Consider the following 24,641-nt stretch of genomic DNA (forward strand, 5'->3'; position numbering starts at 1 on the left):
AAGCAGCTGTCCCCACCCTTCTCCCATACAGGAAGCTGTATGACTAACAAGCTAGCTGTCAACAAAGGGGAAAACTGTGCGAAATCAATAAATCAATGCTCCGGTCGGCTTTATTGGTGATTTTTGGTTGCGTCTCCTAAAAACTACTTTTCAAAGCTCCGACAGCTGAATCCTGGAGATGGCGACAACCGCTCAGCTGTTCGAGGTAAAATGACTTAGCTAACATGCTAGCAGATGGCTAACTATCTTTAACGTGAGTTTAATGATACCTGACTCTATTCATGTTTTATGTAAGTAGATGTCCACAAAGAAACGGGCAGTGACGAGCATCTTGGCCGAATATCGTAAAGGGAAAGAGAAAAAGAACAGAAAACATAATTTATCCCGATACGTTTGTGCATTAAGGGAAAATGCAACGTTTGTATTTAATGCATCATGTTTGTTTTCAAAGCAACTTTTAATCAGATTGCAAAATTTGTACTCTTAAAGCAAAACTTTATTTGTTTGCGTTTTGTGGTCGTGTTTTGGAGGATCATTTCTCCACCTATTGCTTTCTGTCCCTCTCTAGGAGCCCTTTGATGCAGATGAGTACATTGAAAGGTTGGCCTGGAGGACTCCTGGAGGAGGCTCTAAAGGAGGAGCTGAAGCATTTGACCCTAAAAGGTAGAGACGGTACCTGTCAGTCACATTTACAGTATGCTACGAAATCCCTCTTCCCTTACAACTAAAGGCATTACTGGCTGGAATAATTTTTTTTTTTTTTTTTTTTTTTTTTTTTACTTTGTCTTTGTTTTCTTTTTCCACTTTGTCATTTGCATATGAAGTTTTTTTTTTCTTTTTTCTTTTTCTTTCAGTTTTACACAAATTTACAAACAACACACCAGCGCTGCACACCAAAAGTTTAATAAAATGAATTCTGGATAAATTATATCTCTTATTATACCTCATATCACCATATATCAAATCCTGCCAACAAAGGATCACATTTTATGTAAATTACTTTATATTTGGTGGGAATGGAGTGTCAGATAAACTTTTAAAAAGGAAGTTCACAAGAGGTTTACCAATACATTTATAATCAATTTACATTTTGAATCTAAGATACCATTTTTAAGTAAATGGTTTTGTTGACTGTTGCTGGAGACATGCTCCTACCATGTGTTTGATAAAACAGATTTTTCCCCATCACTTCTAAATGCATAATTTGATCAGATAAATCTTTTTAATGGCTTTCACCAGTTAGATGTTCATTTTTTCTGAAATAAGAAGTCATGTAAAACAGTTTGAAAAAATGCATGAAAATTGTCTAAATAAAGGATGAATGAGCCATGGTTGGATTATTTTGATGTGTGAGGAGTTACAATCTCTTTTCCTTTTATGGTTAAAAAAAACAAAAAAAAACCACGAACCAATAAAACAAGAATGCAGAAGTTGTGGAGTTGCATGTAGTTATCTTTTCCTCAGTAAGTAATAGCAATGCTCAACTGACATGAATTTGCAGCTATGGATCTGATATATAGAAATTTAGGCTGATATTTAGAAATTTAAGCACAGTACTGTTTAGATCACTATGTCGGTAATATACACAGTATATGATTAATTATATGATTAACTATTCTTGCCATTTTTTTTTTTTTATCCCCGTTACTGAAACCCTATATTTAATTAATTTGTATTCATGTCCAGTATTGTATTCAGTTTGTTGCAATGCAACTCGCCCCCTCCCCCCATTAATTTGGCTTCAACCTTCTACTAAACTAAGGGTGGGTGCAGATGTTTTCATATTTACTTTTCGATTTAAGTTACATGTTTTGCAAGAGTCTATACAAACACTCTTTAAGTGTGTTGAACACCCTGCACTTACTAATACTCATCATACCCTCTTGTGCTCTGATTTAGAGTGTTTGATGGGCTGGAGAAAATTGAGAAATAAATATGTTTACAAATCCTTTGCTTGCTGTTCTTCCATGTTTATACTGTTTACTCTTGGGGACAGAGTTGCATTCTGTCAGCAAAAATGCCATAACAGTTTAACTATAGTGTAGATCCATCCTGCCTTATCTATGCCTCCCACAAACTGTTGCCACCACCTCCTTGGAAGCTCTTAGTGAAGAGTCAGAGACAACATATCTGTGGAGGCCACCATACTGTGAGTCACCAGCCAGGGAATGAGTGTCTGTTGGGAAGGGATGGGAGATGTCTTTAAGCTGTAGCCACTGCTGGAGGAATTAGTCAGAAGATTATACAGTCATCATTTTGGGATGCTTCATACTCTCTGAAATGTGGTGCTGACTTAGAACATTTGCTCTGCAGTGCTAATGGCACTTAAAATGCAGCTGACGAAGCTACTAGTTTTCAGAGCTTCTTAAGTCTGGGGACCCAGGAATTAAGCATCTGGCTCTATTCTGTAACTATTAACAGTAATGTTAGGCCAGTGGGACAGATTTAACCTTGTGCTACCTAATTACTTCTTGACATAAAGTGTAGCATGTTTGTTGTTTATTAAGAATCCATAATAGGGTTTTTAAACAAATGGACTTTCTGAATGTATATACATTTCTCTCCTCTGCTATAGGCTGTTGGAAGAATTTGAGAGTCACATCGAGGAGCTGAAGCAACTGGATGAGAAGATTCAACGGAAAGTGGAAAAGCTTGAGCATCAGTGTCATCGTGAGGCCAAGGAATTTGCACACAAAGTACAAGACTTGCAAAGGAGCAACCAGGTGTGTTACATGGTGAAAGGAAACAAATATTCACCTTTAGGCCTTCGGTTCATTTGGTGACAGTCCTCATATCTTCTTCTTTAAAAAAAAAAAACTGTGTTTTCTATCAATTCAGGTAGCCTTTCAGCATTTTCAAGAGCTGGATGAGCACATCAGCTATGTGGCCACCAAGGTGTGCCACCTTGGCGACCAGCTGGAAGGGGTAAACACACCTCGCCAGAGAGCTGTGGAAGCTCAGCGGCTCATGACTTACTTCAACGAGTTCTTGGATGGAGACCTACGCAGTGATGTCTTCAATAACCCAGAAAAGGCAAGTACCGTCCCTGCGCATGTTCTGTTTAGTCACATATGGGGAGGTATGCGTGTGTGTGTGACCACTGATGAGGGCCCTTGCTGTGATACTGCTGGAGGTGAGTATGAACAGGATTATGAGGTAAAGCATCCATGTTAATTTGTCAAGTTTATCCCTTTAGTTGGATCCCTCGGCTAATTTGGATTAATAAACTGTCATTTGCTGTCTGAACAATAGCTGCCTGATTGACTAGCATGGATGTCAACATGCTCATGTCAAACTTAATTGCATTTACAGTAGATTGTTAGAGAGAGAATCTGGTTGGTCTTCAGTTTTGTCGCATCACAACTGGAACAACCTCGTAGCAAGACTTTGCATGTTTAAGCAGCAAAAGCAAAAAGAGACAATATGCAAACTTTCTCTCATTTTCTCTCTACACAGAGGCCATGTTAATGTTAGACAAGTCACCCTGAAAAGTTTGATTGTGCGGTTTTATTGTGACAGTAGAGATATTTAGATGAATGCATGTTAGTAGAAAACATCATGGCTAGTTACAGAGAAGTGAGTCCGGGGGGTCAATCCCAGAGGCGAAAGCTGGATATGGAGCTAGTTTTCTGGAAATGCATGCAGAAATATCTGGCTAGATTCCTTTTCCTGAGCATACCTCCATACGATGGAGAAAGAGGAAAGCTGCAAGTGAATAGCTGAAGGGGGATGGCTTTGCTAATCCTTCTGAAAGGGAGGGCTGGGCCGCCAGCGTGGAGACAAGTGCTGCTAAACCCTGACTGCAGGGAGACGGCTACATTACTTACATGGGATTTAGCTAATCTTAGCTGGGGGACAGATACTTAGAAAACCTTCGCCGAGCAGAAAGGCTGGATCCTCCTCACGGGAGCAGAGTAATGATGTTAGCTGAGGCAGGCATCTGCGGGAACAGAGGAGTTGCGGACGGTGGGCCTTTCGTAGGTCTGGGGCTTTTTCAGCCGGCATGTATGACAGGAGGAGCAGTAGGAGGAGGGGGGTTCTCAACAGGGTCCCCTTTTTTAGAAAGATATCCCTGGCCGGACAGATTATTGAAGGCGATTTAGACTCCTGTGGGATTACAGCCCATTCAGAAAAGGCATGCCAATAAAGAGTTGGATGTGCTGCTAAGTCAGGACTGCTGCTGCTGCTGTTGCTGCTGATGCCCAGGTGAGCGCAGCCTGTCTGTTATCAGCTCTCTGTTTAACGCAGGGAGGTGGAGGAAGGCTGTTCTAAGATGATGATGATCCCCCCGTGAGGAGAAACTGCCGGGGGCCTGCCCACTTTCTGTCTGGATGTCCACCTCACATGGCTCTGTTGTGCTCTCTCTCTCTCTCTTCGTCACTCACCTGTCGTCTTCCTCTCTTTTTCAAAGACTTAAACACTTTTTCTCTCTCCTTCTGCTTCAGATTGAGGAGGCAGCTGATATCATTCAGAAACTGCATCTCATTGCCCAGGAGCTGCCTTTCGACAGGTGAGTCAGGCATCCCAGAGGCAGCTTTAGACAGGACGACAACAGGAAGATGGTCTATTGGTTATGTTGTTCCTCAGAGTGTAAACCTATGAGAAAAGCACCAAGCATTACACAATTTTAAATTATTATTCATTCATTATCCTAACCGCTTAATCCGATGAAGGGTCGCGGGGAAGCTGGAGCCTATCCCAGCTGTGGGTACACCCTGGACAGCTCGCCAGTCCATCGCAGGGCCAATTTTAAATCATTATAATGTATAAAAATTTAACAGTCGTTCTATTACTGTGTTGTTTATAATTTTTAATTTGTTTATTTGTGGCAGATTTGCAGATGTCAAAGCAAAAATCGCAAGTAAGTTTCTGACGACACTCATCTGCCAACGTCTCAGAATCTTAGAGAAGTTCTTTTTAGTTTATTCAACTTTTTTGTTTGTGCTTGTTTCAACTTCTGCCCAGGTAAATATCATGACTTGGAGAGGCAGCTAATCCAGGAGTTCACTGCAGCTCAGCGCAGGGGTGAGATTGGACGTATGCGGGAGGTTGCAGCAGTTCTATTACATTTCAAGGTGACCTGGAAAAGACATGTTTAATCCGTTACCTTACCGAGTGTTATTGTATCAGCTGCTTAATTTTTAAAGTATATGATGTATACACACATGTCTATCAATGTCTCTGAATGCTATGTAGTGAAATACTGCTACTTCAGAACGGTAACATCACTTTTTTTGTTGTTGTTTTTTTCCCTTAAAAAGGGCTACGCGCACTGTGTGGACGTCTATATCAAGCAGTGTCAGGAAGTGAGAGTCAAAAATTTCTTTTACACACTTTTTAAAATTTCTTCAGAGATTGTTATTAGAAACAGACAACACATTTACATCTTTTAATAGTGTCTGTGTTTTGTTTTGTGTGTGTGTTTTCTTCTGTGTAAGGGTGCCTACATGAGGAGTGATGTGTTTGAAGACACTGCAGTCCTCTGCCAAAGGGTTAACAAGCAGGTGGGCGAGATCTTCAGCAGTCCAGAGACTGTCATGGCCAAACTCATCCAGAACATCTTCGAGAACAAACTGCAGGTATGTTTTAAAGCAGTGGACCTTGTGTTTAGTCTTACTTGAACATGTCTTATCTGTGGTTGTGTTCACCTGGTTTGGTTTCTGCAGGCCCATGTGAGGGAAAAACTGGAGGACACACGACACTCTGATGTGGAACAATACCTCAAAAACCTCTATGACCTTTACACAAGGTAATTTACAGGTTAAATGATAATGCTGTCCACTTCCTGTTTTGTCAATTAAATAATATTATTCTCATGTTTCTGGATATTTGACCTCCCCAGAACCACAGCATTAGCCACAAAGCTGACAGAGTTCAACCTGGGTTCCGACAAGCATACCTTCCTGTCCAAGCTGATAAAGAGCATATTTTCCTCTTATTTGGAAAGTTACATTGACATGGAAAGGGAGTATCTTCGCACGCGAGGTGCCATGATTCTCCAGCGATACTATGACTCCAAGAACCACCAAAAACGACCGATTGGTACTGGCAGGTCAGATTTTCCAGCTCTGTTTCTTGAGGTGTCTGGTCTTAAAGAAAAGCTTTTATAATGGAAATCATGCTCGGAGTGATAATCATCAATGTCTTTCTGCAGTATTCAAGAGCTGAAAGAGCGGATCAGACAGCGTACCAATCTTCCCCTGGGTCCAAGCATTGACACACACGGGGAGACCTTTCTGTCTCCAGAGCTGGTTGTTAATCTGTTACAGGAGACACGTCATGCCTTTGAGAGATGTCACAGGGTGAGGCTTCTCTGCCTTCTGTAGATTCTGTGGAAGGGTATGTACTGTGGTGTACCTGTCTTTAGCAAGGAAGTTAAATGCATGTTTTTTCTTTCATGTAACGCAGCTTTCAGATCCCTCTGATTTGCCTAAGAATGCCTATTCAATCTTCCTCCTACTGGTTGAACATCTGTGTGTTGATCATATTGACTACGCCCTGGAGATTGGCCTTTCAGGTACATCCTACTCTTATATCCATTATGTCTGTTCACTGTCTGCTTATTTATCACACTGACATAAAGCCAATACATCCCAAGGGTCTAAAAACTACTTCTGCACCGCTTTCTAAAGCTGTATCTTTTAAGGTTTTCAATAGATTCACAATCTGATTAAAACATTGGACAAGGAATGGATATAACGTCATCTACTCATTTCTTTCTAAAGTGAACAGTGAACATGCTGGTGGGCGTTTGCTGTTAATTGAAAAAGTGTAACAGTTCTGACATCCCATTCTGAGGTACATTGACTGCACAGTGAAGTTGTGAATGGAGACAAAGACAGAGAGGATGGATAGTTTTACTCTCAGTTGTTAGAATGACATGATACTGTAAAATTTAACATTGATGCCCCCCCCCCCCCCCCCCCCAAAAGAAAATGGGTTTAATGAGATGCGATAAGTCAGATGAGTGGTGGTCTAGTGGTTAGAGAGGTAGGTGTTTAAAGGACTCAGGTTCCAGTTGGACTGACAACAGAGGTGAACTACTGTCCCACTGTGGGTCCCTGAGATCCTAAACTCCCCAACTGTTCCAGGCTGCTGAAATATGGCAGCTAAATGATCTACAAGATCTAGAGATGGGCTTAATGCAGACTAATTTTCCAACTGTATGTTAATGAATTATTAATAAATATATATATATATATATATATATATATATATATATATATATATATATATATATATATAAATTGAAGCACTTAAAAGTTTTTTGTCCTTTACTCACCCTTTAAATCATAAAAGCAGCTAATGACAGGGAGCCATGTCCAGTAACAAATAGCATTGTAGTCAAGTTTGGTTACAAAACACATCTAAAACAGCAACCTGTTGAACAAAATAGTGTACATTAAAAAGCAATAATTAAAACACTCTAGATGTGTTTTATACTTATTTTTAACATCCTGTTGGGTGGCTGTTTTCACCGTATGTCAGTTGCATATGTTCACTTTCCACTGACTGTGGTTGAAGAGTTTGTCCAAGACTGGTTGAAGCTTGTTGCTATGGATACTAATATATGCTCTGACCATTAAACTCTGAAAGTTGAATGTCTGAGTGAGATCAACAGTCTGTGCTTCTTACTTCTCTTTAGACTTTGTATGTGGTAATATAAAAAGGAGGCAGCTACAGTGTATCAAAACAAACATTTATCTTCCAGCGCTCAGTTTGAAAGACACATTCTGCATTAAGATACGCATCTACGATGCTCTTGTGCTTTGATTACATTCTCCCCGATGTCTGAGGCTGAAGCCAAACAATATGGGCTTTTCTTTTCTGTTTAAACGGCATTGAATGATTCTTTGACCCTTTTATTTCCCTGAATTATTTGATCACTTTCTTTCTAAATCTACAGCGATTCCGTCAGCTGATGCCAAAAATGCCAACCTGTATTTCCTGGATGTGGTTCAGCAGGCGAACTCCATTTTCCACTTATTTGACAAACAGTTTAATGACCAGCTCATGCCTCTCATAAGGTTGGTTACAACCTTCATTTGATATGATATTAATTCATTAGATAATTATTTATGTGCAGATAGAAGTTGGCCTTTGAATTTACTTTTCCAACTCTTGTCTCCAGCTCATCTCCAAAGTTGGCAGAGTGCTTACATAAGAAGAAAGAAGTGATAGAACAAATGGAAGTGAAACTGGACACAGGAATTGACAGGTCAGTGCTGATAGTAGGTGGTAGGTTACAGCTGCACTGTGTCCCGTATAAATGCATGTGGAAAGCGTGAATGATTTTAAAAGAAGACATTTTCTTGTTTTGCTTTTTTTTCTTTCTGCACTCAGAACACTAAACTGTATGGTGGGGCAGATGAAGCACATCCTGGCAACAGAGCAGAAGAAAACTGATTTCAGGCCTGAAGATGAGAACAATGTCATGATCCAGTACACCACAGTAAGAGATACCAAGCTCACATCTGGAAAACAAGTTCAGCTTCTGCATCATTGTCCTTTACACTTTGTTGTTTTTTTTTTTTTCCTCTCTTTAACCTCTGCTAAGGAAGTTATGATTTTGCACGTGTATGGTGTTTGTCATGGCTTTACCATAAAACTACTGGGCATATTTTTGTAAGTTTATTTTACTTCCAAGTGGGTTTTGGTGTAACTTAGATTACTTGAACTTTTGCGAGTGATCTGGAAGGAATTGTGGACACAGGAATTTAAAAAACATTTCTGTACACAATGGGTAGATGTGAGTTATTTTCTGGAGGTCTGCGCTCTCAGTTTGTTTGGTTTTGTTGCTTGTCAGTTTTTGAAAACCCATTTTCTGTGTTTCCCCGGCAGGCCTGTTCCAAAGTATGCGCCTACGTCAGTCGGCAGGTGGAGCATGTGCGGAAATCCATGGATGGGAAAAACGTGGACACAGTGCTGACAGAGCTGGGCGTTCGTTTTCATCGACTCATCCATGAGCATCTACAGCAATACAGCTACAGCTCGATGGGAGGCATGCTGGCCATCTGCGACGTGGCTGAATACCGACGATGCGCCAAGGACTTCAGGGTGAGCGGGGGACACGAGTCCAGAATGCACTGGTCTCAGGATAAACATGGCTCTGCCTTTGAAGGCACTGGTAGTAATTTGTTACAAATAAGAAGGTCTGCAGGCAATCACAGCTCCTCACTTCATCACACAGGGTTCTTTGGAGCATGTAAATGTTTCTCATGTACGATTTTATGTTTTTCTCCTGGTGCATATGCCGAATTTAAAGTTTTGTTTTTTTTAAAAAACAGTTTAAACAAATGTGTTTATCTTTCATAAAGTAAGCCGTTAAATACTCTTTGCTCTACAGGTCCCTCTGGTGCTGCAACTTTTCGACACACTCCATGCTCTCTGTAACCTCCTGGTGGTTGCTCCCGACAACCTAAAGCAAGTCTGTTCAGGAGAACATCTCACCAATCTGGACCGGAACCTGCTTCACGCCTTCGTCCAGCTCAGAGTGGACTATCGTTCAGCGAGACTAGGCCGACACTTTAGTTAATGACTGTTTGAATACCTCGCTGCGCTCCGTCCAGAGAAAAAAAAAAAAAAAAAGCTTGAGGTGTCATGCCTTAAGGATACCTTCTGAGAACGCACCAGTCTGGTCCCAGCAACAGACTTATACTGGCAATGAAAGGCTACTGCTCCTTTAATGTGGGAAATGTGCATTTTACCCTTTTTTTTTTTTTTCTTTTCATTGTTTATTTCTCTGAGCTGATAAATTGTAAATGTCCTTGAACTTAGAATTTAATTTGTTTTTAAATACTAATCCATCACCAATTCGTTTCATTCAGATATATGACTTGTTATAAGTAAATGGACCGTATGGGTTTATGTGCTTACATTAAAAAAGACTTTTGCTTGTGCCAAATATATAATTCTCCCAACTGCACTTGTGCACAGGAATTGACCAGGAGCTGCTTTAAAGCCAGGCCATTAACAAGCTGTAAAGTCAGACATCAGTCTTTACAGTTACAGCACACACTAGGAACAGTTACTCTTATTGATGGATTGTAGGAGATGATCAAGAGATAGAGCTCTGTCTGCTCAAGAGAGAGACACATGACCACCTCTGTACCCTTTGACCCCTGACTACAAAGTAGAAGTCAAGAGGCCATCACAGAGAAGTGTGACCTGGACTATAAACAGATCTGAGAACCTCTCAGGAGGTTTGGGTGGTCTCCACATGGCTCAGGTGATTGATGTGATGGGTCACTGAGTATGTGTCACTGTAATTGCACAGATCAACACTTGCTCATCCAGTGATGTGCAGTCCAGAGACATTGTTTGTCTGATCTGCAGTGTTTCTGGGTCAGGGGACGATGAAATCTTGACCTCTGGTGATTAAAGAAACCGAGTAGAAGGGACTTCTTCACACAGGGCTTATTGGGGGGTTCACATTAACTATCTTCTGCACAAAAAAAGAGAAGATACACCCCCAATGCCTGAAATGATTTCCTACAGAAAGCTGCTTCCATTGTACTCCTGTTTACCCTAATTAATGACTAAATAAAAAAAAAAAAATAAGAGAAACATTTTATTATTGCCCTTTCTGAATATTGTTCATATTTTAGGAGCTGTGAGTCCAGTTTTCTCTGCGAATGTCACTTTCAAAGTGAGATGAAACGCTCTTCCTTTCTATAGAAGTCATCAAGTATTCATAGGAATTCTTGCCACCAGAGTAAAGTTCTTTCTTAGACTTCATGAAGTGAGCAGAGCCAGAGGGGATTAGATATCTACGAGTTGATGAATTGTGTGCAGTAGTCATGAACTGGGGTAGAGCTGGGGGAGATAGAGACGGCTGAGAGCTCAGTTCCAGTGCCGGCTGGTTAGTGTTGTGTAGAAGGTACACACAGTGCTGTGCAAGTTCAAACAACATAATTAATTAGGCTAATATTAATATTATCAATGCCACATAAATTCAATTCTCTCAGCCCTAATCACAACTGGATAGCTTGTAAAAATTATTTTGTTAGGCTCTGATGCAAACAGTGGGTCTTTTCCAAACATTTGAAAACTATTTGTTTTTGCGGTGATTAATGTGCGTGGCACAGGAAGGGGTTGGGGGAGCAGAGCCGGGCCAGAGACGATAACTGGCGCGGAGACGAAGGCAGAGGCACAGCCTGGCCCCAGGGACTCCCAGCACGGGCACATGGAACAGGGGGAGGTATGTGTTTTTTGGGGTGAGTGTTTGAGCAGGTGGAGCGGATTAGTAATACTGTCAATACTGGAGAGCTGGATAAGACTGTCCTCTTTTACTCGTCAGTTTGAGCAGCCCTTGCATACACATTCAGAAACATAAAGACTCCAGCGTGTATAAACATACACTGGTGTCAGGACAAGAGATGGAAAACTTGGATTGTGGGAAAATGATTCCACCTGTGATTCTACTTCCTGGTAAAAAAAAAAATCTTTTCCTGCTTTAATAAAAATCATCTTCAAACTTCATGAAAAGCGGGACAAATAAAGCAGTTTGCTGAATATTTTACCTTGTTACTAGGATACAAAGATGCTCTCCCAGTTTCACTGGGATTTTGGTACTTGGGATGTGGTTTCAAAACCACAAGTATTGCTTTGTTCTGTATGATGACAACTTGTAGCCCTTATAGGGGAAAACACCACTGTTAGATAAATCTTTGCTCTGTCAGCTGTTAGTAAAAGGTGTAGTTGTCTTTTTTTTTTTTCTCCTCAAACTTTATGTAGCGGTGAGTTGCTATCCAATTTTTTCTTTTTTACTATACTTTCTAACACTGATTATAGCTCTAAATTGGAGGCTTTTGTGTAGTTTCAGGCAGCATAACCATGAAAGCATAGCAACATCCATATTCAAGTTAAATATATTTCAACTGAATCCTCTTCGCCCTCTTTTGTCTACCCTTTTCCATGCATCTCCCGCCTTCGTCTCTGCTGCCAAATAAACCATCAACCATAATTTCCTGTTTGTCCACTCCTTCTGCATATCCAGCTAGTCCTCCCAACATCCCATAAATCCTTGCTTTCGGCGCACTACTGCTCCCCCAACTAGGCCGGGCCTCTCTCTGCCTCCTGGAGCACTGACAATAAAGCATTACAGCAGTCAATCCATGTCAACAACAGCTTTGCTTAATTCCTGCTAAACACATTTAAACTAAATCTTCACCTAATGATGCATAATGATTTGCTCTTTAGTGTGCTGGTGGCTCATATCTGTTTTGGTGGTTTATTTTCCACTCAACTGGAAACATGACTCAGGTGGACTTGCTGTTGAAGACAGTAGGGATGGTATTAAGGATCCGGGGATTAAAATGAGACAAATAATCATGACTATACATACTGCTGTGTTTATGTGGCATTTTGTGAAGCTGAAAATGCATAAATGGATATTCTAATGTAAAAATAATGTATGACTAATTGTTAGAAAACACATGTTTATTTTCAGATCTATTCTTTAGGATTCCTCTGTGAGAGACTTTCATTGTGTGGGCACTTAGCCAGACCCTCTGATGTGATGCAGATGTTGCCCTGGCCTTGACCTCCTGCACATATAATGCCAGGGCCAGAAAGGCACAGGTGCCACGCCACCTTCAGTCTTGGGTAGCTGGGAGATGCACTGTGCAGGATATGAACGGTGCCAACTCCCCTTCTCTTTTCACTTTTCTTATTATCAATGTCTCATCTGATAAACCTAAACACCCCCCCCCCCCCCCCCCCCCTTAATTCCTTCTATCATTCCCCAATATCCTTTTCATGACAAAATTTTAAATCTTTTTTTCCCCCCTCACCCACTCACCTTCATGTCTTATAAAAACGCAATCCTCTGCCGGTAGTGGAGTGTTTTCCAGTGCTATTTCCTGGCCCAGTGCCTGTGCCTTGCTCTCTCTTGGCTGGGTTTGTCTGGTTGACTGCTCCACAGGAACAGACTGGCACTCTAGCTGAGGGCTCCAGGGTCTGCACACAATCCACTAAACATGTCTCCATGTTTGGAGCTGCACTATTACAGATTTGCAGCAATATTTGGCACATTTCAGTGGATACTTGTGGTCACAAGTGTTAGAATTTGTATAAATAAAACGGTTTGCTATTAATATGATTAACTGTTTAAATGCATTTAATTTATGTACAGTACACACTGACACATGTTGAAGTGTAAATACAATTGTGCATTCATACAGTAGATATTAAAATCTGACAAAAAAAAAAAAAAAAAGGATTCAAATGGCAAAAGTCCTAAAGTGCTAAACACACTCACTCAGAGGGCAAACAAACATCTGCTATGATTGTAAGGCCTATGGCCCTCCTAACCCACTGATGTTGAACCAAGTCTGCGCACATGCCAGAGTAACAAATGAGGTCTCTCTCTCTCTCTCTCTCTCCTCTACTGAAGATGAAACACTGCATCACCAAAGCATGTGTATTTGTCTAATCAAGCTTTTGCCTGCGGCTACGTTGAATGTAAATGAATAGGCTTGTGTGTGCCAGCCTCTATTTCTGACTGTGTTTGATGATGAAACAGTGCAGCAAACATCAGACAGAAGGGGGCACTGGTGCTCCAGTGTTACTCTCTTCCCCCATGGAGCCCTCTCTTCCTTAGAGCTTCTCACAATGGGGATCTGCCTGAGGGGGAAATGTTGCTTTTTTAGGTCTGTGAGCCCATATCCCTTAATCCCCAGCCATGATTGACAATCATGATTTAGGGTATATGGTGTCCCATTCTAATCCACGAGCAATGATTTCATTTGCATACCTTCCGTACGTGGCCTCATTTTGGAGGAAACGGCTGCCTTTGTAAGTGATACAGAAAGAGAGAGCAGTGAAAGATAGAGAATAAGGAAGAAAAAGAGAATGGATGGGGGAATGTTTGTGTGATTCTTTTGTTTTCTTTTTATGCCAGAAGAAAGATGAGAGCAGTTTTTCATGCCTGAGCAAACATTCCAGTATAGATGCTTTTCCTTTGCAGCACTTTGCCCCTTAAACACACAAACAAAATGCATGTGCATATTCAAACTTAGAGGCACCATCACAAGTATATTTAGAAATGTAAAGACACAGAGGAACACACAGAGATGCTCCCTCACACGATGCAAAGCTAAATTGGTATTTGCTCATTTTATAACCAAGTCAGGCTTAATTATGATCATGGGAGTTTGGGAGTTACCGTATAATCTCTAGAAGGTATTAAGAATTTCCCAGAGCACACCACAGTGAAAAAGAAACAAATACAAATACTTACAATTATTTCCCCATCATAACACCCAGGGGAATGTGCATCAAATAATGCTCAGTGTCTGCTGTGCCCACAGAGACCAATCATGCTCACTTTTATCTACTGAGGAAAGAGAGGAGAGTGAAACACTGGATAAAAGGTCAAAAGGATCATGTTTCTTTAAAAGGTAAAGTGACAGATTAGAAAGATCTGTAGATTAAGATATATTAATGTCATCCTCATAAACAATCTGACTGTATCGATTTTATTTTTAGATAATCATTTTTTAAGTAATCCTGGCTGTTTTGTACTGTGATTGTATTTTGATGTATGGATTATATTTAAAGGATTATATTTAAACTACACAATATAAGAATGACTCCATATTTTTTAAAGAAAAAATAATTTGTAATTACATCTTTTAATTATGTAAAATGATAAAAATGTAACATAATTTTATAAATATATTAAAATATAATATTTTATATAAATATTTGATTTGGTCACAAATTAGAAGTATTTATCATTATTATTAACAATAGTTGTTATTTTTAATAATTTGTTTGTGAGTGATACATCATTTTATCGATCCTGAAGGTTTAAATGAATAGATACACCAGATAAATAATTGTTGATTAAAATATGTTAATTTGTAAAATTGTATAGCTTCAAATAAATTTAAAGAAAGAAAAAAAAAAGAAAATATAAGCATTTTCACAACATTTACCGCAGATATGTAACATCAGCATAAGACACAATTTGTGTTAATGAAACCATCATTATGGAATATAGTTATCCTAAAGCCTAGACAATCATTTTTTTTATTTTTTTTTTTACAAACCAAACAATTATGCTTTTTTAAAAAAACAAATAAATTGACATAATTTATCAGACTATCTCTAAGATGAAGCACCAAAGAGAAGAGATGCTCTTCTAAATATGTACCACCAACTGATGCTGTATTTCTCCACCCCTGACTGACAGAGCCTCACCTGTTCTCTGTGTCAGTGGACTCTCCTTTGGAACAATAATAGCCTGATAAGCTCTTATCTCTGATATGTTTAGGGCTTGTTTACTGGCTGATTGTTTGATGCCTGTCTCTCTGTTAGACAGGAGATATCCATGTGTCGTAACAGAGAATGAAAACTAAACATGGACAATTTTATCACAAGTTGTTGTTATTTATTCTACTTGCTCTTCATTGCTGGATTACCTTCGAGATGAGAACAGGTTTGTCCTGAATTTTCGTCCCCTCTGGCTCAGCCAAGTTTTCGTCTGAAATGTCAGGGTGGGAGGTGGTGTGGCATTAAGCCACCTGAGGGTGGGAGCACTTACGCATCGCAACCATCGTCCCACCTCCATGGGCCATCCCACCCTCTCTACAATTAGTACTGTTTACCAGCACTGCCCTAATTGATTCCGTCTCTTTATCTTTTTACCTCCTTAATTTTGTTATTAAGTGTGCAAGAGAGGCGCGAAAGCTCCTCTTTTTCCCATTTTAAGAAATTATACTCTTGTACTTGATCCAGCTAACAGGATTTTCTTAAATTACTTTATAAAAGACCATCTTTTAACTTTCTTCTTTCACTCTCTATCCATTCATTAGCAGGTCTGCCTCAAGGCCTGCTCACATCAATTTCTTGGGTTAAAGTTACAAACTTAGGCAGCTCAGCTCGACGCTCACGGTGGTTTTCATGGACGAGAGGGGGTGGCTGTGGGTGGAATGGGGACAAATTATTAATTTCTGAAGTATTAGAAAAATAAAGAGATTGAATTAAGAGTATTGGTCCTCTGTTATCCAGCATGGCTAGCCTGAGGGACTTACTGTGGTGGAGGACATTATGCAAATGCTCTTCCCTCACTCTCTCTGTTGCAGCCTGGTATTTTCCACCCTCTCTTCCTCTCTCCCTCCTTTCACCCTTTCTCTTTTTCTCTCTCTCTTGCAGTCAATCTCTGCTACCCTATAATCTTTCCCTCTCTGTCTCTGTCTCTTTAATCTTCATCAGTCAGCAGACACAGAGACAGTTTAGAAGGAGCATCCTGTCGAAGTAACTTCTTTTTTCACTTTTTCTTATTCTCCTCATTCATGACAGGCTGAATTCCAAAATCTCTGAAAGAAAAGTGAATAATTAAGAGGAAATATCATCTACAGACACATATTTTTAGAGAAACTAGGAAATAGACATAAAGATGCATTCAGCAATGCTGTGTTTGTAATATACTTTTTAGGAGGCCAAATAAATCAGGAGTCTTGGTGGTATAATACAATGCAGGAAGAACTTTCATCCCCTTACATATAATAAATTTATGTCACAATATTTACACATTTCCTTTATAAAACAGGAAGAAGGGTGGGAGGATCACGTGCAAAAAGCTTGAAGAGGAACTATTCATCATCAGGTCTGCCAGGATTTTTTTTGTGTTAACTTGGAGAAAGTTTAACTAGTTGAAAAATAGGCTATTTCCCGAGAACAGGTTGATTTGTTTATGTTTATTGAGAAAACATTAACAAAAAAAAAAAAAAAAACACATTTTAATGACCGGCAGAGAATTTTTTCTATCCTCAAATGTTGGGCAGATATTTGCATACAGGTGAGATACTGTATAATGCACTACATGTCACCTTGGGTTGTGCAACAGCGTGTGAAGGTTTATGTCTTATGTAGCCACAAGAGGGTTTCACAAAATCATAGTCACAAGTCTGTATTTCTGACTTAAAATAACTTTCCCTGTATATTTAAGATATTTGCATGTGCTTTAAATCAGTTAGACTAATTATATGCAAACACAGGTAAAACATTAATGTTCTTATAATAATGCAAAAGCTCTTCCACAAATAAAACACTTCTTTTCTAAAATTTTCCTCCAGTTTGTGGTCTGACTAATGAAGTGTTGACATTGGTTTCTGTATCTTTTGAGTTTTGCTTTATGTAATGTGATGTAGTGTGATGTGCCCAGTCCTTAATATGGTCTGTGTATAGTGTACATTTTTGAGCAAACATATATATACTTCTGTAATCAAAGATGGCAGGAGGGCAAGTAAGCCAGTGTCATTTCAAAGGTTTGCAAATCTGCACATACTGGTAACATTAAACCAAAAAGATATGGTGCACAATGGGGAACTGCGAGCCAAAAAGCCCACTTTTATAGTCCAGATATGAAATCTAGAATCAGTGAAAAGCTTTACCCTGGAAGGCATTTTCTAAAAAGTTCAGTTTCAGTGGTCAAGAACTGTGTTTGGATGTAGATGGTGGGTACAAATTTATAGAAAATCTGTAGTTTTCAACAGGCTCAGCTTATCAATTCATTGCTGACATTGCAGAAGACTCTTAATGAAACATGGAGCAGGGAAACATCTAAAACATGACAGGCTGGGTGTTCCAGAGGAAAAGGACTGTAAAACATGTAAAACACAGATTTAATATAATCTCACGTCTAATCTGATGTGTTATATAACCAAATGGAAAGTGGTCCACGGAAACTGTTTGGACAACGGGAAGCACTTTCAAGAAAGTACTTAAAAGATGAGATGGACTGTCCAATCCCTGTATACCATGAATATACTTTTTTTTAAAAAGCCCCACTAGTTTTAAACCATATCAATCTGACATATACAATAACTGGACATGAAGCTCGTTGCTTTAATGTTCAATGCAACTGAAATTTACTTGAGGCTGACCACAAAATCTCTTTGACTCTTATATCCGCAGATGATGCTTTCATCTTCCAATACAGAAGCAGAGCCGGTTGGTGAATCAAGCTCTTACCTTTCAAGAAAAAAGTAGAACATCCTTGCAATTAAGAAATGGTAGTTTTTGCTTTACTTTGCATAATAAAATTATCATGTTCATGGCAAAAATAAAATGTAGCCAGAATCTTGATCAATTGTCTCCTAAATCAACTTAAATCAGGATGAATGATTCATCCTGATCATTCAAAACTGGTAGAAACATGGACGCTGCAAAGTATCAATGGTTTGGTTCAAGAACTGATGCTTGGGAAAAGATTTAAAGACCAAATCTATAATTTTTTTTTTCCTTTTAGACAACTATGCTAATAGTAATAATAATGAAAGTCTAATTTGAAGATAGATTTTATTATTAAGCATGTTTTAGCAGGGAAAAAAAAGAACAGCTACAGATATTCAAATGTTCTCATCTCTATTGATTTTAGGATTCTGCTGCACAAGGATGAAAATGTTCTTATTGAGGCAAGCAGGTAAAGACAGGTTAAATGTACTCATTATCTATGATCCATTGAAATCCAGATATCCTAAGCTGACATGCAAAACTTTGGTCAATATTGATGTTTATTTAAGAAAGCTGTAAAGAGCTGATGAGACTCAAGTCCAGTTAATTAAAGCCTAATGGAGGAGGAAGGAATAGAAGGAGCGGGATGATAAGAGGAGAATGGCTACAAGGGGAGGCGGAGAGGAGGAAGAGCAGGAGAAAGAGGAGGAGGGCAGTGAGGCATGGTGTCAGTAACAAGGCCAGTAATCTTACAGCAGGAGGGGGAGAGGATCCCAGCAGCACGGGTGGCATCCTGCTTCAGCAGCGTACACGGCACTAGAGGCAGAACAGACAGGTTTGATGTTGGTAAATATTAGCTTTGTGTTGGACGTGGGTGCATTCTCTTTGACACACTCATTGCATATTCAGAGACAGATGTTTCCAAGGAGGAGGAGGAGGAGGAGGAGGAGGAGGAGTGGGTGGGTGGCTGAATGAAAGGCCTGAGATGGCAGAGTTGCTCTCGCAGGAGCAAGTAATTGGCCCCTCGATGATAGCAGTGACAAAGAAAGGCATTAACACACACACACACCGACACGTTTTCTTCACTCGTCTCCTCTGCCTCTCTTTCCTGATCTGATAAAGGTAAACGTGTAGCAAATTTGTCATTTGATGAGGGAGGATTTCCACAAACAGAGCTGACATGATGAGTCTGTGATCTGCCTGTATGAGAGTCAGCAGGGGCCCAGGCAGGCGGAGATCTCAATCCTCCCTCTGCTGCCTCCTCCTCCACCTCTATGTGGCTCTCTCTTCCTTACACACACACACACACACACACACACACACACACACACACACACACACACACACACACACACACACACACACACACACACACACTTGGCTGTGTTCGCACGGAGCTCCAGTCTCAGTAATTGCTGCCTGCCATCCATATCTTTCCCCTTGTCTGTCTCTGAGTCCCTCGCTCTGCTGCTGTCTATCTCTCCTCCTCAGAGACATCTTTTGCTTCTTTTTTCACCGTCTTCCTTTTTTCTCCATCAAATAAAGGGCCCGGCCCTCGCCTCAGCATCACACTCAATTTCTGACTCTTTCACTTATCTCTGGGCTCCATGCCTGCAGACTGCTCAATTATCAACACTCACCTAGTTTCTATTCCTCTACGTCGTCTCCATGGCCATGCAAAGAAATCCAAGAAGTCAAATATTTCCATTGCTTTATTGACAAGTTAAAGGGTCAAGAGCTCAGTTGTAGACATGAGCTGAGAGATAAAGCTGCAGCACATCCAGCTGATAACACCCTGTTGGAGTAATGCAGGGATATGAGAGAGGATTTTTTGGAGGTGGACTATGTCAAATGAAGTGCTATGATGATGGCCCGTTCAAGCTTCTCAGTCACAAATCTCCATCATTACCACAATCTTTGTCGATGTGGTATCCCCTCCACACACATTGTGAACGCTCTTTCAAAGTGATCACAAAACTCTCCTCTAGCCATAAAAACACAGCTTCAACATCCCACCACACCTAATTGCTCTGCACTGCTGAAGTCCTCCACTTGGATGCATATCCCACAAACTCTCCATCCCTTACATCACTGCATCTCTTTCTTTTTCTGAGTCTTTTCCTCACCATCTGAGCTGAGAGGAAGTCACTGGGTTTGAACTTTTCCACTGAGGGGTAATGGTCCTGCCTCTGCCGAGTCCCATGACTCTAATCCTTGTACTCTGGACCCGAGCTACTGCTCTCTTCAATACTGCCTGCTCAATGTCTCTCTGAACTGCCTCTGATGAGGTTAACCCTTTGGTGCTGTTTAGGAATGCATGAATTGTTCAAGCTGACAGGACTAAGACTAATTCTGGATCAAAAACATTTATCAGACCATTAAAGTTTATCATTTTTTATTAGTTAACAGTTTCGTCCCTATTCCTCTATTAATGTCTAATGTCTAATCTATCCTGAATTAAATGAAAAGCTCTGTGAGACTTTCATCCTGTCTCTATGAAGCAAGAGCAGCTTAGTACTAATACTGGAAAAAGCTGAAATTGCACACTGGCAACCGAAAAAAAAATCATATTAACAACACATCCAGATTCCTGAACCCTTAAAGGCGCAGTGTGTAACTTATTTGGCTATGTATACATATACATATATACATATACATATATACATATATATATATATATATATATGTATATATATATATATATATATATATATATATATATATATATATATATATATATATATATATATATATATATATATATATATATATATATATATATATATACATACACACAATACATATTTTACAATGTATTGTATTTTGTATATGTATATGACATATTTAGTCAAATCACAGTCGCATCCAAATGAAAATGTCCTTGTATCCTTAGAATAAGTTATTTATAAATAGGTGGCGACACACCCAACAGAAGGCTGCCATGTTGCATCACCATTTTTTAATAGGGCAGCTAAAAAGCAACAAACTTGTTATGTTTTACTTGTAAATCCCTGTGTTCTCTTTTGGTGATGGGGGAGCAAGCAAAGATGACCATGTATAGTTGAACTTTTTCATTTTCCATTGAAATGAAGGACCATCTATACTCTTTGCCCTACAAGAGGAAGGAAAAAATCACCAAGAAAAAAACGAGTCTACATCAGTGTAGTGTTTACCAGATGAAGACCTCAAAACTGATGTGGAGGTTTCTTCTAGACAGGTAAGTTAAAGTCAGATCATTTATTGTTACTTGCTTTATAAAAGGGCAGAGGCACCTGATTTGTTAGTTAGCCGACAGTGGAAAAGCTCCTTCACAACAGTTTTCAGTTGCTTTTACTCTCCACAGAAGTCATACCAACAGGCGACTGCATGCTTCCTTCAGCCATAATTTTCTGAGAGTCGGGCCTTGTGCTTCATAATTTATTTCAGCTGATTTGTCAAGAGAGGTGGCTGTTGATGTCCTCCCTCGACTCACCTGATTTCATGTGATGACATTAGTTATTAGAGGTAGCTTGGATCTAAATACATGTAGGCCATGTAACGTATAATTATCAATAAAGAAACAGCAATATGTATCATTCTGTACCTCATCACCTCAAGGGACAATAGAACTTGTGGAAGATGTTGACATTTTCACATTTATGACTCTCGCAGCTTTGGTAGTAGCCATAACGCGCTTAAACGATGAGGTGCCACAGAGCACTACTCGTTTACATTCAATTAGCTCATCACTAGATGGAAGTAATTCTCAAACACTGGTGCTTCAAAGCTTACAATTAACACATTTATCATGTTTTTTTGTTTGTTTGTTTTTTTTTGAGGAAAGAGGGGCACCCCAACTCCTGCCCAAGCAACTGTGACATAATGTCTAAGTTAGCCAAACTTCTTGGATATAGACAAGAAAGGAGATGAGCTAAAGTACATCTGGTCATTCCATTGTCACAGAGTGTTGACTTATTTTCTGGTTCAATGTATAAAATAATCCTTTTTGTCATATGCCTGTCAGGTCTAAACAAATTACTTGGACATTTTCCAAAGTTAGGTCAAATGTACTGTATGTGTTATGTAGAATTTATGCAACTGTTTCCTTTTTAGACCCTTTGTTTCCAAACTTGTATAAAAAAAAAAAAAAAAAATTAAAAAAAAGAAGAAGAAGAAACATATGTCCACCACACTAATACAGGGAGAAGTACAGACCATTAATACAAATTTGGAATAAAATATAACATTTTCAAATAAACAAACAAATAAATGAATAAATAAATAAATAAATAAATAAAGTAACTTTGCATAATTTTCCTCAACAGATCACTTATGTCAGGTCATTTTGTGTTTTACACTCAGATGAAGCTGCCTATAACAGGTATACATTAAGCTAACTATAAAGTGAGAACATGTCTACATATATGTCTTCAAAATCTAGTTCCTGGTTTCTTGGCATCTTGCACCCAAATTGTGGTGGGATTTTTGGGCACTTGACTTAGAAACTTTTAAACATTGTAAGCCAGTTTAAGTTCAAATCTGCCTTTGTCACTCTTTTTCATTACAGACTTTCTTTAGAAAAAGAAAACTCTACTTGTAAATGAGAACCAATTATAGTGTGTTTGTCCACCTGCTTCTCCATTTAAATACATTACATATTGCTTCATGCTCTGATGTTATGCACCAAAAGTCTCAGATTGGGCTTGTACACACATGGACACCACAATTCTAACTGGATGTACACTGCATAGCATTTTCAACAAGGTTAGTTTTAAGTGTGTTTGCATGTGGTTGTAAGTGTGTATAAAAGCTGTTCTCTAGTCAACTTCTAGTCAAATAATAAGCATTTTGCTGGTTTTCTAGGATGGAAAAAAATGAAGTGGCAACCTAGAAATAAATTATTATTACTCAGAGAGTTAACTAAATATCAACAAAATATTGTTATAATATCAATCTGGCTGAGCTGGCTTTAAAATGATTTAATTTCTTTAAAATTTTTAACCATTCCCTTTACTTTTATGTTAGAATGATCTCAGTACCTAAGTTCCTTTGATGGTTTACCCATGACTGTACATCCTTCTGTTAACTGTGTTCTTTTTCATATTTTTTTTTTTCCTGTTTATGAAGGCCTGAAAATGTTTAAAAAAAAAAAAAAAAAAAAAAAAAAAAAAGAAGCTCTGCTGCCTGGAAGAGGTCTTCTGTGGTGGGGGAGAGGGTGAGGGGAAGGAGGAGATTCAGAGGAGAGCTGAACTTTGTTAATGGAGTGTTTTCTCCATGCAAGTCACTCAGCTTTGAAAGCCAAGCCCCCCGGGTGAGGACTCTGAAGCGCAGGAATCAGACATGCACAATCAGTTCCACTCCTTAAATCTTCCTCAGAATCATATCTGTTTGTGCAGCCTTTCCTTAATTTATTTCTCTATCAGTTAGTGGGTTGTGATCTGGCGAAGTGCTTCGGGAATAGGAGGCACCACTGAATGGTGAAATGGATAGGGTTCCTCTCTTTCTGTTTTCTGCTCCCTCACCGATTTCCACAAACACTCGTTCTCCCCGTCTCTCCCCCTGTGCCCTCACCATCCATTTAGGCAGCGCCTTTGACTAATTTGCCCATCACGCTTGCTGTCTGGTCCTTTACGGTTGAAAATGTTTTGACGTGCCTCTCTCGGTTCGCTCTCTCCGCTGGCACTGTCTCCACTATGATTAAGAGTATTCTGATAATAAGCAAAATGCCAAGAGTCACCAAAAGGCTGAGCAATCTAGAGTGCCACAGCGTAAGAGAGTGTGCTTCTCTGCATCAGTGGAAAAAATGTTTAGAGCAAGTGGTGCATGCACAGCAGTTCCACTCAAAGGAAATGTAATCCAAACTGCAAAAAAAGGAGTTGGGTTTCTTGAAGGCAGCTTCTTGATGCAGGACATAAAACGTTAGTTTACACATCGGATTTTTCCTTTAGCTCAATGACAAAACAAATCTCTTATTGATCAGATGTTAAATGGGTGTTTGATGGCTTTGGGAGTTCCTGCATGCAGAACCTGACTAAAAACCTCTTGGCTTACAGCTGATGTTGCTTTGTTGGACTCCTCCTACAATTCCCCTAAAAAAAATAAAGGGTGTGCCACTGACAGGAAGAATGTGCCAGGCCACCGAGGCAGCCCCCCTAAACACACACACACACACACACACACACACACACACACACACACACACACACACACACACAAAATCTCTCTCCCCAAACCTCCACCCTCTGGACCAACCAAGTGATTAGTTGCGGATTAAAATATTTGCTGGGCAAATATCTGCCTTTGCTGTCTGACCCAACATCAGAGTTCAAAGACATGAGCTTAACCAACTTTTCTCTTTACTCGACAAATAATCAAGTCATCCTTGAACCACACCCAGGCGGACACAGACCATGAATCATTCATAACTCTGTCAGACAACTAGAAATTGCAAGGATTTTCATTTTGTTGTAAATCTGTGTTTCAGCTGATTATGCTTGCTAAGTGTTTGCCATGTGGAGCCAAAATGTTGAAAATGCCAGTGAAAGGTTGATGGATCATGTACTCCAACTGAACATGAGGTGATTAGTGTATAAAGAACAAATGTGCGCTGTGGATGAATGACACTGTGCTGTTGTGAAAAAGAGGATTTCTTTATTTGAGTATTGATATCAATGGTAAAGTTTAACATAATGTAGAAT

The 24,641-nt window shown here is 39.5% G+C and overlaps 1 protein-coding gene across 1 annotated transcript; it reads left to right on the forward strand.

The window, feature by feature from the left end:
• Positions 1-42: 42 nt before the first annotated feature.
• On the forward strand, positions 43-10,445 carry exoc5 (exocyst complex component 5). The gene is made up of 18 exons (XM_079261810.1): positions 43-205; positions 569-663; positions 2,576-2,723; positions 2,839-3,033; positions 4,446-4,510; positions 4,833-4,861; positions 4,966-5,075; positions 5,262-5,306; positions 5,439-5,579; positions 5,667-5,749; positions 5,843-6,052; positions 6,155-6,302; positions 6,409-6,517; positions 7,907-8,027; positions 8,132-8,218; positions 8,344-8,452; positions 8,842-9,057; positions 9,347-10,445. Exons 1-18 carry the CDS (start codon positions 179-181, stop codon positions 9,533-9,535), a joined length of 2,127 nt encoding a protein of 708 aa, XP_079117936.1. The 5' UTR covers positions 43-178; the 3' UTR covers positions 9,536-10,445.
• Positions 10,446-24,641: the final 14,196 nt, after the last annotated feature.

The sequence above is a fragment of the Telmatherina bonti genome (genome assembly GCF_933228915.1).
Source record: "Telmatherina bonti genome assembly, chromosome: 22".
NCBI classification, from domain to species: domain Eukaryota; kingdom Metazoa; phylum Chordata; class Actinopteri; order Atheriniformes; family Telmatherinidae; genus Telmatherina; species Telmatherina bonti.